The following is an 11554-nucleotide window of genomic DNA, read 5'->3' as shown; positions in this document are numbered from 1 at the left end:
GGAGCCATCCAACAGGAGGTAGGAGAAACACACCCGGAAGGTGATGTGTGGGGTGCTGAGCAGAAGAGCAGGTTGGTAGCAGGACAAGGAACGAGTCCGGTGACAGGACAGCATCACCTGTCATGAACCCCGCCTCTGACCTTCCTTGGCCCAGGCTTTTGGGGTTACACTTCCGGGAGCCAGGTCTTTCCCAAGTGTCATCACCAAGTATGACCAATGTGAGACCAGGAGAACTAGACCCCATGGGGCCTGGCTCCCTGAGAGCCTCCCACTTCAGCTGGGTCCAAGGGCCCTGGGGATCATGCTCACTGCACCGCCCCACCCCAGAGACCCGATCCCGTGTCCTCGGCAGCCTGTCTCTGCCCCTCCTCATGTCAGGCCAGCTGGTTTCCTTGAGCCGCTTTTTGCCTTAAAGACAGCCTCTGGACTTGAATGCCCACCCCCTTGCTCAGAGCAGTGCAAAGTGGACAAGAGGTGGCCCCTGGAAAGACAAGTGCTGTCCGCTCAGACTCCATACCCGAACGGGGTTGTCTGTCCGAAATCCTCATTCTGGGCCAGGCCTCCCGTGCGAGTGGGCTCCGGGTCCCGGCTCCCAGAGTTCAAAGAACAACTGTGCTAATGCTGGGCTCATTGCTTTAAGTGCCGGTGGAGCAGGGGTGTGGGTGGGACACGGGGCAGGGGCCATAGCCTCCTGCCGGCTTGGTTTCGCATGCGGTGCTTCTGATAAGGACCTCGTGGGCCTCAGCATCCTCCAGTGGAGAGCGGGAGGAGTTCTGGAAAGATCAGGTCACTCCGTTCCTCAGAGAGGCTGTGCCTGGAGCCTGCGTGCCCCTCTCGGGGTGGCTGAGGGGGCCAGCTGGAGCCCACAGAAAACAAGACTCCGCCAAATGGCCTGGGAATGGTCTTCCTGGCTCCGGGGGGGATGGGGGAGGGGTGGGGTGGGTGTCGGAGCCCTCTCCACCCTATTTCCTGTTGAGGCAGGGGAAGGGTTAACTCACTGCAGGGTGGGAGTGGGCTACCAGCCCTGGCTCTGGATGTGCACGTCCTGGGGACAGCCAGCAGGCAGGCCTCCCCCCTCTGCCCGTGCCGCCTGCCCAGCCAGCAGGAAGGGGTTAACAACCCTGCGCTTCCTCCTGTGTCCTGTTACTGCTGAGGCAGACCTGCCCGGCCAGCTGGGCAACTTTCCTCCGAGTGCTGAGTGCTGCCTGCCTGCCGGCTGGGCGGCTAAAAGACCAACGGGCAAGAGGCAGGGCTGCAGCCCCTCCTGGGGACCCTGCCTCCACCCTTCCAAGGGGTCTGCGCCTCCTGGGAGAGGGTGGGCATCTCCAGGACCGGGGTCCGTGGTGGATGGCTCTGGGGACGCTCCCGAGGCTGTGCTGTCCCTCTGCCGCGCAGGTCGGAAGGTCACTGCAGAGGCTGCTCGTGGTCCCGGGGCTGGGGCCAAGGGAGCCTGCACCGGAGGTAAGCTGGTGCCTCCGTGGAGGCGGTGGTGCCTCTCACGGAAGGCTCGGGGCTTAGCCTCCCTCTCGGGTCTCACGGAGAGGGGTGAGGAGGGCAGGGCTCTAGCGGATCCTGGAGGCTTTCTGCCCGCTGCCGCTCCCTCCTCCCCTCCCTGCAGCCCCCGGGAAGCAGGACTCAAGGATCGGCTCCCCACCCTGGGACTAACATCTCCGGTGGTATTCCCGCCGCAGACTCCCGTTCTCCTCTGCCCACCCCTCCCCCTCGGCCTCTGTGGCACCTCTAGCCTCAGGGCAGCCCCTACCCCATTCCGGGGCCCCAGGACACTGCCACCTCAGGGCTGACTCCAGCTTAGAGCTCTAGCTCGCTCCTGTCCCTCCGGGGGCAAGAGTTAGGGCACCGCCACTCCCTTCCCACCCCCCACCCCTTAGCAGCCGCTGACCCGATGCAGGGCAGGGGCCGGGGCACCTTAGCAGAGGATGGGAGGGACTGTGGGCTGGTGGGGCGCACACACACTTTGGACAAACTCTCGCACGTGACTCGACATATCTAGGCTCCTTCCTTCTCCCTGAATCCCCACTCGGGGGATGGCCATCGACTTCCTCAGCCCTGAGGATTCCCTTAGTCCCGAAAAAAGGAGCCGCCCCCCCCCCCAAGTTCTCCTGGGCACCTTACTTATATAAAGGAGAGAGCAGATACTTGTGCTCCGTGCCCCGCCTCCTCCTCCAGCCTTCCCCTCCCCGCTCTGCCCCCCACCCTCCACCCCATCTCTGAATTAGCCTCTCAGGCTCTGCCTTCTCAGTGTCCTTCCCTCCACCTGACAGGGTCTGGCTCAAGGTCACTGCAGTAATTCCATACCCGGCCTCCCGGGCCTGCCGCTGCCGCCACTGGCTGCCGGGTTTCTGTTTCACTCCCTTTTATTTCTGGGCATATTGTGTTCGATAAAACCCTTTGCTTGTAACACGGCTGGCAGAGCTCCCAGCGGCTCCCTCCCGCGATCCTTCCTTTCCTCCTCCCTCCCTTCCGTGCTCCCTGGGCCTCACCCTGCCCCCTCTTCCCCCCTCCCTCCCCCCCCCCCAACCTGTCCCTTTTAACTTCAGGGGAGGGAGGTCCAGGCACCTCCCTGGAGTTTCTGATCCCTCTCTTCCCCCAGCTCCAGCAGAGATGTGCAGAGGAGTTTCCTCTGTTCCCCCTTCTAGGAGGAAAGTCCAGACAGGGCCACGGGGTGGGGTCCGCACTGAGGGCCCCTCCCACTCCCCCAGGCTGGGCTGGAGGGCCCGGCAGCCAGGCTCAAGTAGGGCTGCTGGTGGAGGCAGGATGCCTGACTGGTTTTGCTGGTTTCTGCGGCCAGCACTGGGAGGGGCGCGCACTCCGCACTCCGGGCGGGCTGTGGGGCACAATTATTTCTCATCTTGACTCTTGCCACCCTCCAGCCCACCGGTTGGGGAGGTAAAGATAGGTCTGAGTCACTAGTGAGGAGGAGGACAGGAGTTAAACAAGCGTTGGCCGTGGCATCCCCACAGAAGGGCCTGCCAGGCTGGACGGACAGACAGCAGACAGAAGGTAGGCAGCCTTTCAGTCAGCACTCCGTCCACCTGGTCTCCCACAGGATCCCCTCCTCCGGGCCCAAGCTCTCCCAGGCACCTGGGCCCTGAAGAAGCCTGCCAAGGCCTGCTGGCCGCTTTAAACTGGGCCCAGGGTTGGCAGGGCCGGGTGGAGGGAAAGCCCAGACTGGGGGAGGGCAGGACAGGCAGCTTCTGACTCCTGCGAGTCCCAAGATTGAGCCCCAGGATTGAGCGGAGAGGTGCTGAGAGGCGCCCTCTCCATAAGTGGGGGTGGGGGTTCACGGTTGGTGTGGAGGCTCTGTGGGTCCAGCCTGTGTGTGTGTGTGTGTGTGTGTGTGTGTGTGTGTATGTGTATGCATACCAGAAAAACAGCCGAGGCAGGGGAATTCTGGGTTTGGTTTCTGGTAGCACCCTGGAAGAACATTTTTCTGTCATGAGCCTGGGTTTGCTTTCTCCAGATGGCCTGGTCCTGACGCTGTGGGGAGGGCAGAGGGCTGACCCTGATTCCCTCCCTGCTGGGCTATCAGGAGACGACCACGCACCCAGGGTCTCAGGTTTGGGGAGCCCAGACCAGCCTTGCCTTCAGGGAGCTTACGTTCCTGCCCCATGTCCCTCTCTGGCCTTCTGCCCCAGCTCAAGCATTCCCTCCCATCTGTCCTTCCTGCCCTGTGGCTTTGCTCCTCCTCACCCTCCCCTTCAGATCTCAGGCTGTCACCTCCACTGGGAAGTCTCCCCTGATTTTCCTAGCTTGGGTGTTCCTGTGCGTGTCCGTGTTAGGCTGGATCGTCTATGCCCCGCATCTGGACGTGTGCGGACCAGGACTTGTGCTCTGTGCCTGGCACAATGTCGGGCTCAGAGAAGGCCCCGGGAAGTAGGTGCCGAATGAATTAAGCTGCACAAACTAGTGATTTGGGAACGAGGAGCTGGGAGGGATAGCTCCTAAGTGAGATCCTGGCCTCCGAAACAGGAGGGAGAGGTAATTCAACAGGAGGGAGGTGAGCAGGCATTCCTGGGGGTCGCTTTCCTGCCTGTCGCTAAGGGTGAGGACGTGGGGAGTGCGTCTGCCGGGGTCACTCCCGATCGCATCAGCTCTGTGAACTCAAACGAATCACTCACTCCTTCTCTGAACCTCACTTCCCCATCTGTGAATGGAGATAATAATAATCACCCCGTCTTTGTAGAGGGGCTGCAAAAGAGCAAAGAGCACGCAAAGCTGCAAGTGTTGGCTGAATAATGCGGCAGATAAGAAAAATAAGAATGAGCACCTGCCAGAGGCTGTTCCTGGCAGCGGGGACCCCGGCCAGGCCCGAGTGGCTGTCCAGGTGAGCCACTGCCCCTGAGTTCCTGAGTTCCAGTCCCTCTCTTCCTCAGACCCATGTGGAACCCAAGGACGCAGCCGCCCTGCTGAGAGCTCGGCGGCCCATCCCTGGAGACCGTGACCTCGAGACGGTGGCCCTCGGCCCTCCACCTCCGGCGGGGGCGGGGGCCGCCCATCTCCAAGTCCCCAGCCATGACGACCTCAGCGCTGCGGCGCCAGGTGAAGAACATCGTGCACAACTACTCGGAGGCCGAGATCAAGGTGCGCGAGGCCACCAGCAATGACCCGTGGGGCCCGCCCAGCTCGCTCATGTCGGAGATCGCCGACCTGACCTTCAACACGGTGGCCTTCGCCGAGGTCATGGGCATGCTGTGGCGGCGGCTCAACGACAGCGGCAAGAACTGGCGGCACGTGTACAAGGCGCTAACGCTGCTGGACTACCTGCTCAAGACGGGCTCCGAGAGGGTGGCCCACCAGTGCCGTGAGAACCTCTACACCATCCAGACGCTCAAGGACTTCCAGTACATCGACCGCGACGGCAAGGACCAGGGCGTCAACGTGCGCGAGAAGGTCAAGCAGGTGATGGCCTTGCTCAGGGACGAGGAGCGCCTCCGGCAGGAGCGGACCCACGCCCTCAAGACCAAGGAGCGCATGGCGCTGGAGGGCATGGGCATCGGCAGCGGGCAGCTGGGCCTGGGCCGCCGCCACGGATCTCCGTCCTCCTACAACTGTGAGTGAGCCCCGGGGCTGTGGCTGGGGGCCAGGAGGCAGCCTGAGGTCAGAGGGATGTCGCGAGCATTCGGGGAGGTGACGAATGGAGCACGGAAGGCAGGACGCCTGGCGCAGCAGGTGCCCCGCAAATTAGCGCAGACGACAGTGGGACCATGCCCCGTGGGCTGCTGGGGTCGCAGAAGCTCAGGCTTCTGGAGTCCAGCAGCGTTCCCCATTCTGCCCCTTTCGAGCGGAGGGGTCTAGACGGCCGCCTCTCTGAGTCTCCGCTTCCTCATCTGTGAAGCAGGGAAAATCTTTCGGGTGTTGGATGTGAGAATGAGACCAGGCTCCCGAATGCCCTTGGCCCTGTGCCCAGACACAGGGCACAAGGTGCTCCGTCAGTGGCATTCCTCATGACCCCCTCCTGAAAACAGGGTGCTGCAGAGTTTTTGTTGTTGTTGTTGTGTTTTTTTTTTTGAGAGAGAGAGAGAGAGAGAGAGAGGGAGGGAGAGAAATGTGAGCGGGGGAGGGGCAGAGAAAGAGAATCCCAAGCAGGCTCCATGCTGTAAGCGAAGAGCCGAGCATGGGGCTCGATCCCATGAACCACATGATTGTGACCTGAGCCGAAATCAAGAGTCAGAGGCTCAACCGACTGAACCACCCCGGCGCCCCTGCAGAGCAGTTCTGGACTCTCCTCCCTGCCCCGAAGTGGGCTTCTGGGATCTGAGGGGTACTCAGGATGGTCCTCCTTTCATAAAGCCCTTGACAGTGTGCCAAGGGCTTTGAGAGCCGTGGCCCTGATTGGCTGGAACTCTCTCCCTCCCACCTCACTTGACCCCAGGCAGGATGGGCACCCCCCCCCTCCCCGAGCCAGAAGATTGCAGAAGCTGGAGTCAGTGGACCTGGCTCCAAGTCTTACCTTAGGACCCTGGCCAGGCAACCTCTGGCTATTGGCACGTCTGTAAAGGAGGGACTGGAGTCTCTAGTTGGGGGGGGGGGCATGGGAAGCCTCACACGGAGTGCCAAGCACACTGCCTGTCCCCCTGGGGCCCTGGCTGCCAGTCGTTTCCTTCCTCAGTTTCCCCCTCTGAGCCTTAGAGCTTCCTGGTTGTGGGGGGAGGGGCAGGGGAGGGGAGGCACGTGGTCACAGGAACCACGATGGCCGACGGTCGACGGTCGTTGCAGCCTCCTCCTCATCCCCCCGCTACACGTCCGACTTGGAGCAGGCCCGGCCCCAGACGTCAGGAGAAGAGGAGTTGCATCTGCAGCTGGCCCTGGCCATGAGCCGCGAGGAGGCTGAGAAGGTGAGGGCCCCCCGGTGGCCTGGGGAGGGCACTGGTGCCCCACACCCTTGGCTCCTAGGCTCCTCTACTCTGGACAGCACAGGGCCTGTCCGTGTGCCCGGGACTGTCCTGGCAGGGACTGCCTCCCTGCCTGCGGTCCCCTCTGGCTGTGCCTGGAAAGGGCAGCGAACGCTGAGTGGGGTGAGGGCACATATGTGTCTTACGGGCCTGCCGCGGCCCCGGGGAAGGCAAGTATGCTGATAGACACATTCCTGGGAGACCCAGAGATATGCCGCCCCCACAACCCCTGCTGTGGGGTTGCTGTCCTTTTAGGGGGGCAGGGATAGCCCCCCCCCCCCGTCATCATCCTCTCTGCGGATCCAGGCAGACTGGGCAGGAAGCAGCCAGGCCTCAACACAGCAGGGCCTGGGGACGCTCAGGGGACCCGGAAGCAAAGGATCAATCTCCTTGATCTTGGAAACTGCATCGCAGACCCAGGCAGGGAGAAGGCCACACACATCTTGATGCCTTGGGGTCAGGACGCCCACATCCACTCAGGGTGGGCCCTTCTCTCTCCACCTCCCTTCCCCCTGCGGGGCTACGTTGCCCTCCCGCCCGGGAGTGGGAGCACTGGGCCGAGTTCACCCCTTTCCTTCCTCCTTTGCAGCCCGTCCCCCCAGCCTCCCACAGGGATGAGGACCTGCAGCTGCAGCTGGCTCTGCGCCTGAGCCGGCAGGAGCACGAGAAGGTAGCAGGCCGAGCCTCCTGGGCAGGTGCAGGTGCTGGTGCAGGTGCAGGTGCAGGTGCTGGTGCTGGTGCAGGTGCAGGTGCTACACAGGCACTAACCAGGCTCCTCCCACTGCACCCAGTGGTCCCGCTGTGCCTAACCTCTCTCCCTGCACTCCTCTTGACTCCAGCTCCCCCGGTCCCCTCAAGTCCAGCCTGGGCTGCTCGTGCTGTCCTCACTCCCCTGTGCCTTCCACAGGAGGTGAGGTCCTGGCGGGCAGAGGACTCCCCTGTGGCCAATGGTGCTGGGGCTGCAGTTCGCCGTTGGCAAGACAAAGAGCCAGAGAGAGAAGAGGGAAAGGAGGAGAAGCTGAAAACCAGCCAGGTAGGGAGGGGCTGGGCTGCGCGGGCTGACTGAGCCTGAGAGATGAGCTGAGTCGGTATTTGTAGACTTCAGAACTGCACTTCATATATAGTAAGCACCGTTTAAGTGTTTATTCAATGGGAAGAGGGATAGAGGGGGTGCAGCAGCCCTCGGGCCCAGACCACATGGGCTGGTGACTGGGCTGACAGCAAAGTGGGATACAAAGAATCCTGATCCCTTCCCCCGGATTTGGGTTCTGGATTTGCTGTCATTTATTTGACTTGGGGCACATCACTGCTGTGGGCTCAGTTTCCTCCTTTAGTTGGGCAGCTCCCTCTCTGGTATTCTAGGATTACGTGATACTGTGGATCCAGATTGGGGGCGGGGGGAGGCGGGCTCAGGCACATGGTACTCACAATATCTTGGGCTCATATACATACTTTCCAAGAATAGGGGAGTGGGTAGCTTCTGGGAACAAGGCCACCCTCCAAAGCTGTGCACGGAGCTAGGATGTCTCTATCCCCTTTCTGCCTGTGTTCACTGTGGCTGGTTTCCGACTTAGGAAAGCAGACCTGTTATAAAATCTGTCTTTTGCCACTGATGGGCTGGGGAGCAGAACAACTGAAGGGGTCAGGCAGGCCTCGGTTTATCCCAGCTCTGCCTCTCCCCAGCTGTGCGGCTCCCTGCACATCGCTTCCCCTCTCTGAGCCTCCGCTCGGGCGTCTATAAAATGGATACACCACGACCTGCACTACTTAGTGCACAGGGTTGTTGTGCAGGCACCAAGCGGATGAGGAAACATTTTATAAACTGCAAAGCACTGTACGGAGACAAGGGATCGTTAGTAGATGCTTGTGAAGTGAACAAAGGCGAGAAGGAGCTGGGCTGAGGAGGACAGGCCAAGGACCGCCCCTCTTCTGGTCTCGCCCACTTCTGAGCCATGGCTGCCTCTCTCCCTCCACAGTCTTCCATTCTGGACTTGGCAGACATCTTTGTACCTGCCCCGGCCCCGCCCTCCACACGCTGCTCTGCTGACCCATGGGACATCCCAGGTGGGCATGCAGGGCTGCAAGAGGTTTCCAGGCTGGCCCCAGAAAGCCCCTCCCCATAGCTGAGGGCCAGCTGAGGGCAAGACACTCACCCCTCTGAGCCTCAGCTTCCTCTGGGACATGGGGTTGTAGTGAGGGATGGAAGCGCACATCTGAAGAGCCCAGCTCGTGGAAAACTCGGAGATGTTCTCTCGGTTCCCCCGGTCACCTTGGCTTTCCTGAAGCCCCAGCCCGTCCCTGCCCTTGACTGGGAAGGTGGCCTGAGCCGCCCATGCCTGGGACTCCACGTTCCTGGCAGAACTTGACGAATATGGGCTCCAGCTTGCTGGGTGGTCCTGAGTCAGCATCCCATCTGTGAAATGGGACCCTTGGCCTCCCAACTTGGTCTGGGTAACTGGGAAGGGCCCTGGGCTGGGTGTAAAGGTGGGCCTGGGGTCATGTCTGTACTGTTTCCGTTTTAGGTCTCAGGCCGAACACAGAGCCCAGTGGCTCCTCCTGGGGGCCTTCCGCAGACCCCTGGTCTCCTGTCCCCTCGGGAAGTGCCCTGTCCAGAAGCCAGCCCTGGGACTTGCCCCCTATGCTCTCCTCCTCAGAGCCCTGGGGCCGGACCCCAGTGCTGCCTGCCAGACCCCCATCCACAGACCTCTGGGCACAGAACTCCCCCCATCACCAACTCACCGACACTGGGGCTGACCCTTGGGGAGCCTCAGTGGAGACCTCCAATGCACCTGGTAAGTAGAGGGCCAGAGGGTGTGGGTGAGGGGCTGGGAGGACTTCCGGGTCCCCTCCCTCCAGCGCCAAGGGGCAGCACATCCTGTCTGTGTCAAGACAGCTGCTTGCCTAAAAGGGGTCAGACCAGTGCCTGACCTTTTTGCCAGCCCATCTCATCTTCCTCTTCCTCCTTGGCTAGCTCTAGGTGGTACCTCACCTTTTGACCCATTTGCCAACCCTCCAGTATCCACAGAGACCAAGGAGGGGCCGGAGTGTGCCCAGGCCCTGCCTTCGGGAAAGCCGGGCAGTCCTGTGGGTAAGCAGGAGGCAGGGGATGATACAGCTCTGGGGAATGAGGGACCTGCCCAGAGGTGGCCCCTGTCCTCTTCTTCCCAGAGTGACCACTCCCCATCCCTACCCATGAGCTCAATCATTTCTGTTCCAGAGCTGGACCTGTTTGGAGACCCCATCCCCAGTTCCAAGCAAAATGGCACCAAGGAGCCAGAATCCTTTGACCTGGGTGTACTGGAGGAAGCGCTAACCCAGCCCAGTAAGGAGGCCCGAGCATGCCGGACTCCTGAGTCTTTCCTGGGCCCTTCGGCCTCCTCCTTGGTCAACCTTGATTCATTAGTCAAGGCGCCCCAGGCTGCAAAGACGCGAAACCCTTTTCTGACAGGTAGGACACCCCTTGTCCCTGCCGCGTCTCAACACTGGGGGCCCCTGCTCTCTCCCTCCCTCCTTTCAGCCCCTGCCCTAAAAATGTTACTCTTCTTCCCTATTTCTGAGACCCCAGATCGTGCCTCCTCTCCCCGCCACCCCATTTAGGGCTGTGTCCCCCCCCCCCGGCGCACTCCAAGCTCCCCATCCGCTCTCGTTCCGCAGGTCTCAGCGCTCCATCCCCCACCAACCCGTTCGGTGGGAGCGAGCAGGCCAGGCCGACCCTGAACCAGATGCGCACCGGGTCGCCCGCGCTAGGCTTGGCGGCCGGCGGGCCGGTCGGGGCGCCCTTGGGCTCCATGACCTACAGCGCCTCCCTGCCTCTCCCGCTCAGCAGCGTGCCAGCCGGCGTGACCCTCCCCGCCTCGGTCAGCGTCTTCCCGCAGGCCGGCGCCTTCACGCCGCCGCCCGCGAGCCTGCCACAGCCCCTGTTGCCCACGTCGGGCTCCGCGGGGCCGCTCCAGCCGCCCCCGCATCCCGGCACCAACCCCTTCCTCTGAGCGCAGCCCCGCCCTGCCCCGGCTGGCCGGCGCATGCGCGAGGCCCCGTCCCCGGCGCGGGGCGGGGCTGTCACCCCAGGACCCGCCCCCGGGAAGGCCGGAAGGGCTGACTCCGCCCCCAGTCCCGCCAGGACGCTTCAAGTGGCCCCCGCCGACCCTCTCTCGCCGCTCTGGAAGCTTGACCCTGAAGACTGCCCGGGGCTGAGACCACGCACGCGTCCTCAGCTCCCACCGAGTGGACTGTTTCGAGGCGTGGTGTCTGGGTCGGGACCACGGCGCAAACCACCGGCTGCCGTGGGAACGAGTGCTTCGCCGTGTGGGGCACAAAAATGCTCCCACTTCCCGTACCACCCCCTCAGCCCCGGCACCTTCGCTTCCAGATGCTCCCCGGGCTCTCGCTCATTCTCTCATTTCATTCATTTACCACAGATCTGCACTGGGGGTGATCTAATGGCAGGGAACAATAGGCAGTTGTTCCTGCTCATTGTGCACTCTTGTGCTATAAGCACTTTAGACAGATTATTTAATTTAATCCTTGCAACAGCCCTCTGAGGTAGATAATACTATTCCCATTCAAGACTGGCTACGTAATTTGTGGGGGCCGGTGCAAAATGAAAACGCAGGGCCCTTGCTCCAAATTAAGAATAGCAAACTGGGGGCAGCAGGGCATTAAACCAAATGTACAGCCCTCGGTCCTGCTGTCACTTTAGAGGTGAGGAAACAGGCTCAGAGAGGTTAAGTGGCATGCTCAAAGTCACAAAGCTAGCACACACTGGGGCTGCGATTCAGACTGTCTGGCTCCACAGCCCCGAGCGCCCAGGCTGGGCCCCCCGGTTTCATCTGCAAATATTAACAGCCCGGAACAAAGTGGTGGGCTCACCTGGGAGGGATCCAAGGGCTGCTAAGCCCACAGCCTCCAGGAGCTCAGAACTCTGGGGAGACAAGCCGGGTAGAGGAGCCCTCATGTTCCTTTGCTTTACTGAGTCACCTTAAATCTAGCTCTACCCTTCCCCCTCTTCACCAGGGCAAGAAATTCAATCTCAGCCATGCTGAGAGAGCCTGACCCCTCCCGGGGGCTTCCGTGGGGTCTGAGAAACCAAAGGGAGGGGCAGGGCCTGGTACCTCATCCTGGGGCCACCTTGGTCACCCCTA

At 61.8% G+C, this 11554-nt stretch overlaps 1 protein-coding gene across 2 annotated transcripts; it reads left to right on the top strand.

Moving 5' to 3' along the window:
• Positions 1-24: 24 nt before the first annotated feature.
• EPN3 (epsin 3) lies at positions 25-10532 on the top strand. 2 transcript variants are annotated; one of them, XM_023244192.2, is made up of 10 exons: positions 25-1461; positions 4395-5071; positions 6238-6356; positions 7003-7083; positions 7321-7446; positions 8390-8477; positions 8936-9205; positions 9385-9501; positions 9631-9861; positions 10068-10532. In XM_023244192.2, exons 2-10 carry the CDS (start codon positions 4534-4536, stop codon positions 10400-10402), a joined length of 1905 nt encoding a protein of 634 aa, XP_023099960.1. In that variant the 5' UTR covers positions 25-1461; positions 4395-4533; the 3' UTR covers positions 10403-10532. The 2 variants fall into 2 exon arrangements, with proteins under 2 accessions (XP_023099960.1, XP_023099961.1); XM_023244193.2 differs by lacking the exon at positions 9385-9501.
• Positions 10533-11554: the final 1022 nt, after the last annotated feature.

Source organism: Felis catus, chromosome E1 (assembly GCF_018350175.1).
Source record: "Felis catus isolate Fca126 chromosome E1, F.catus_Fca126_mat1.0, whole genome shotgun sequence".
Classification (NCBI taxonomy): Eukaryota; Metazoa; Chordata; class Mammalia; order Carnivora; family Felidae; genus Felis; species Felis catus.
The sequence above is the reverse complement of the archived record's forward strand: the minus strand, read 5'-3'. Positions and strand labels throughout refer to the sequence as shown.

Excerpts from the sequence above, each read along its gene's own strand:
- EPN3 (XM_023244192.2), top strand. The coding sequence starts at position 4,534 with ATGACGACCTCAGCGCTGCGGCGCCAGGTGAAGAACATCGTGCACAAC. Across the intron at positions 9,206-9,384 it reads GGAGACCTCCAATGCACCTG|CTCTAGGTGGTACCTCACCT; the intron begins GTAAGTAGAGGG and ends CTCCTTGGCTAG. Across the intron at positions 9,502-9,630 it reads AAAGCCGGGCAGTCCTGTGG|AGCTGGACCTGTTTGGAGAC; the intron begins GTAAGCAGGAGG and ends TTTCTGTTCCAG.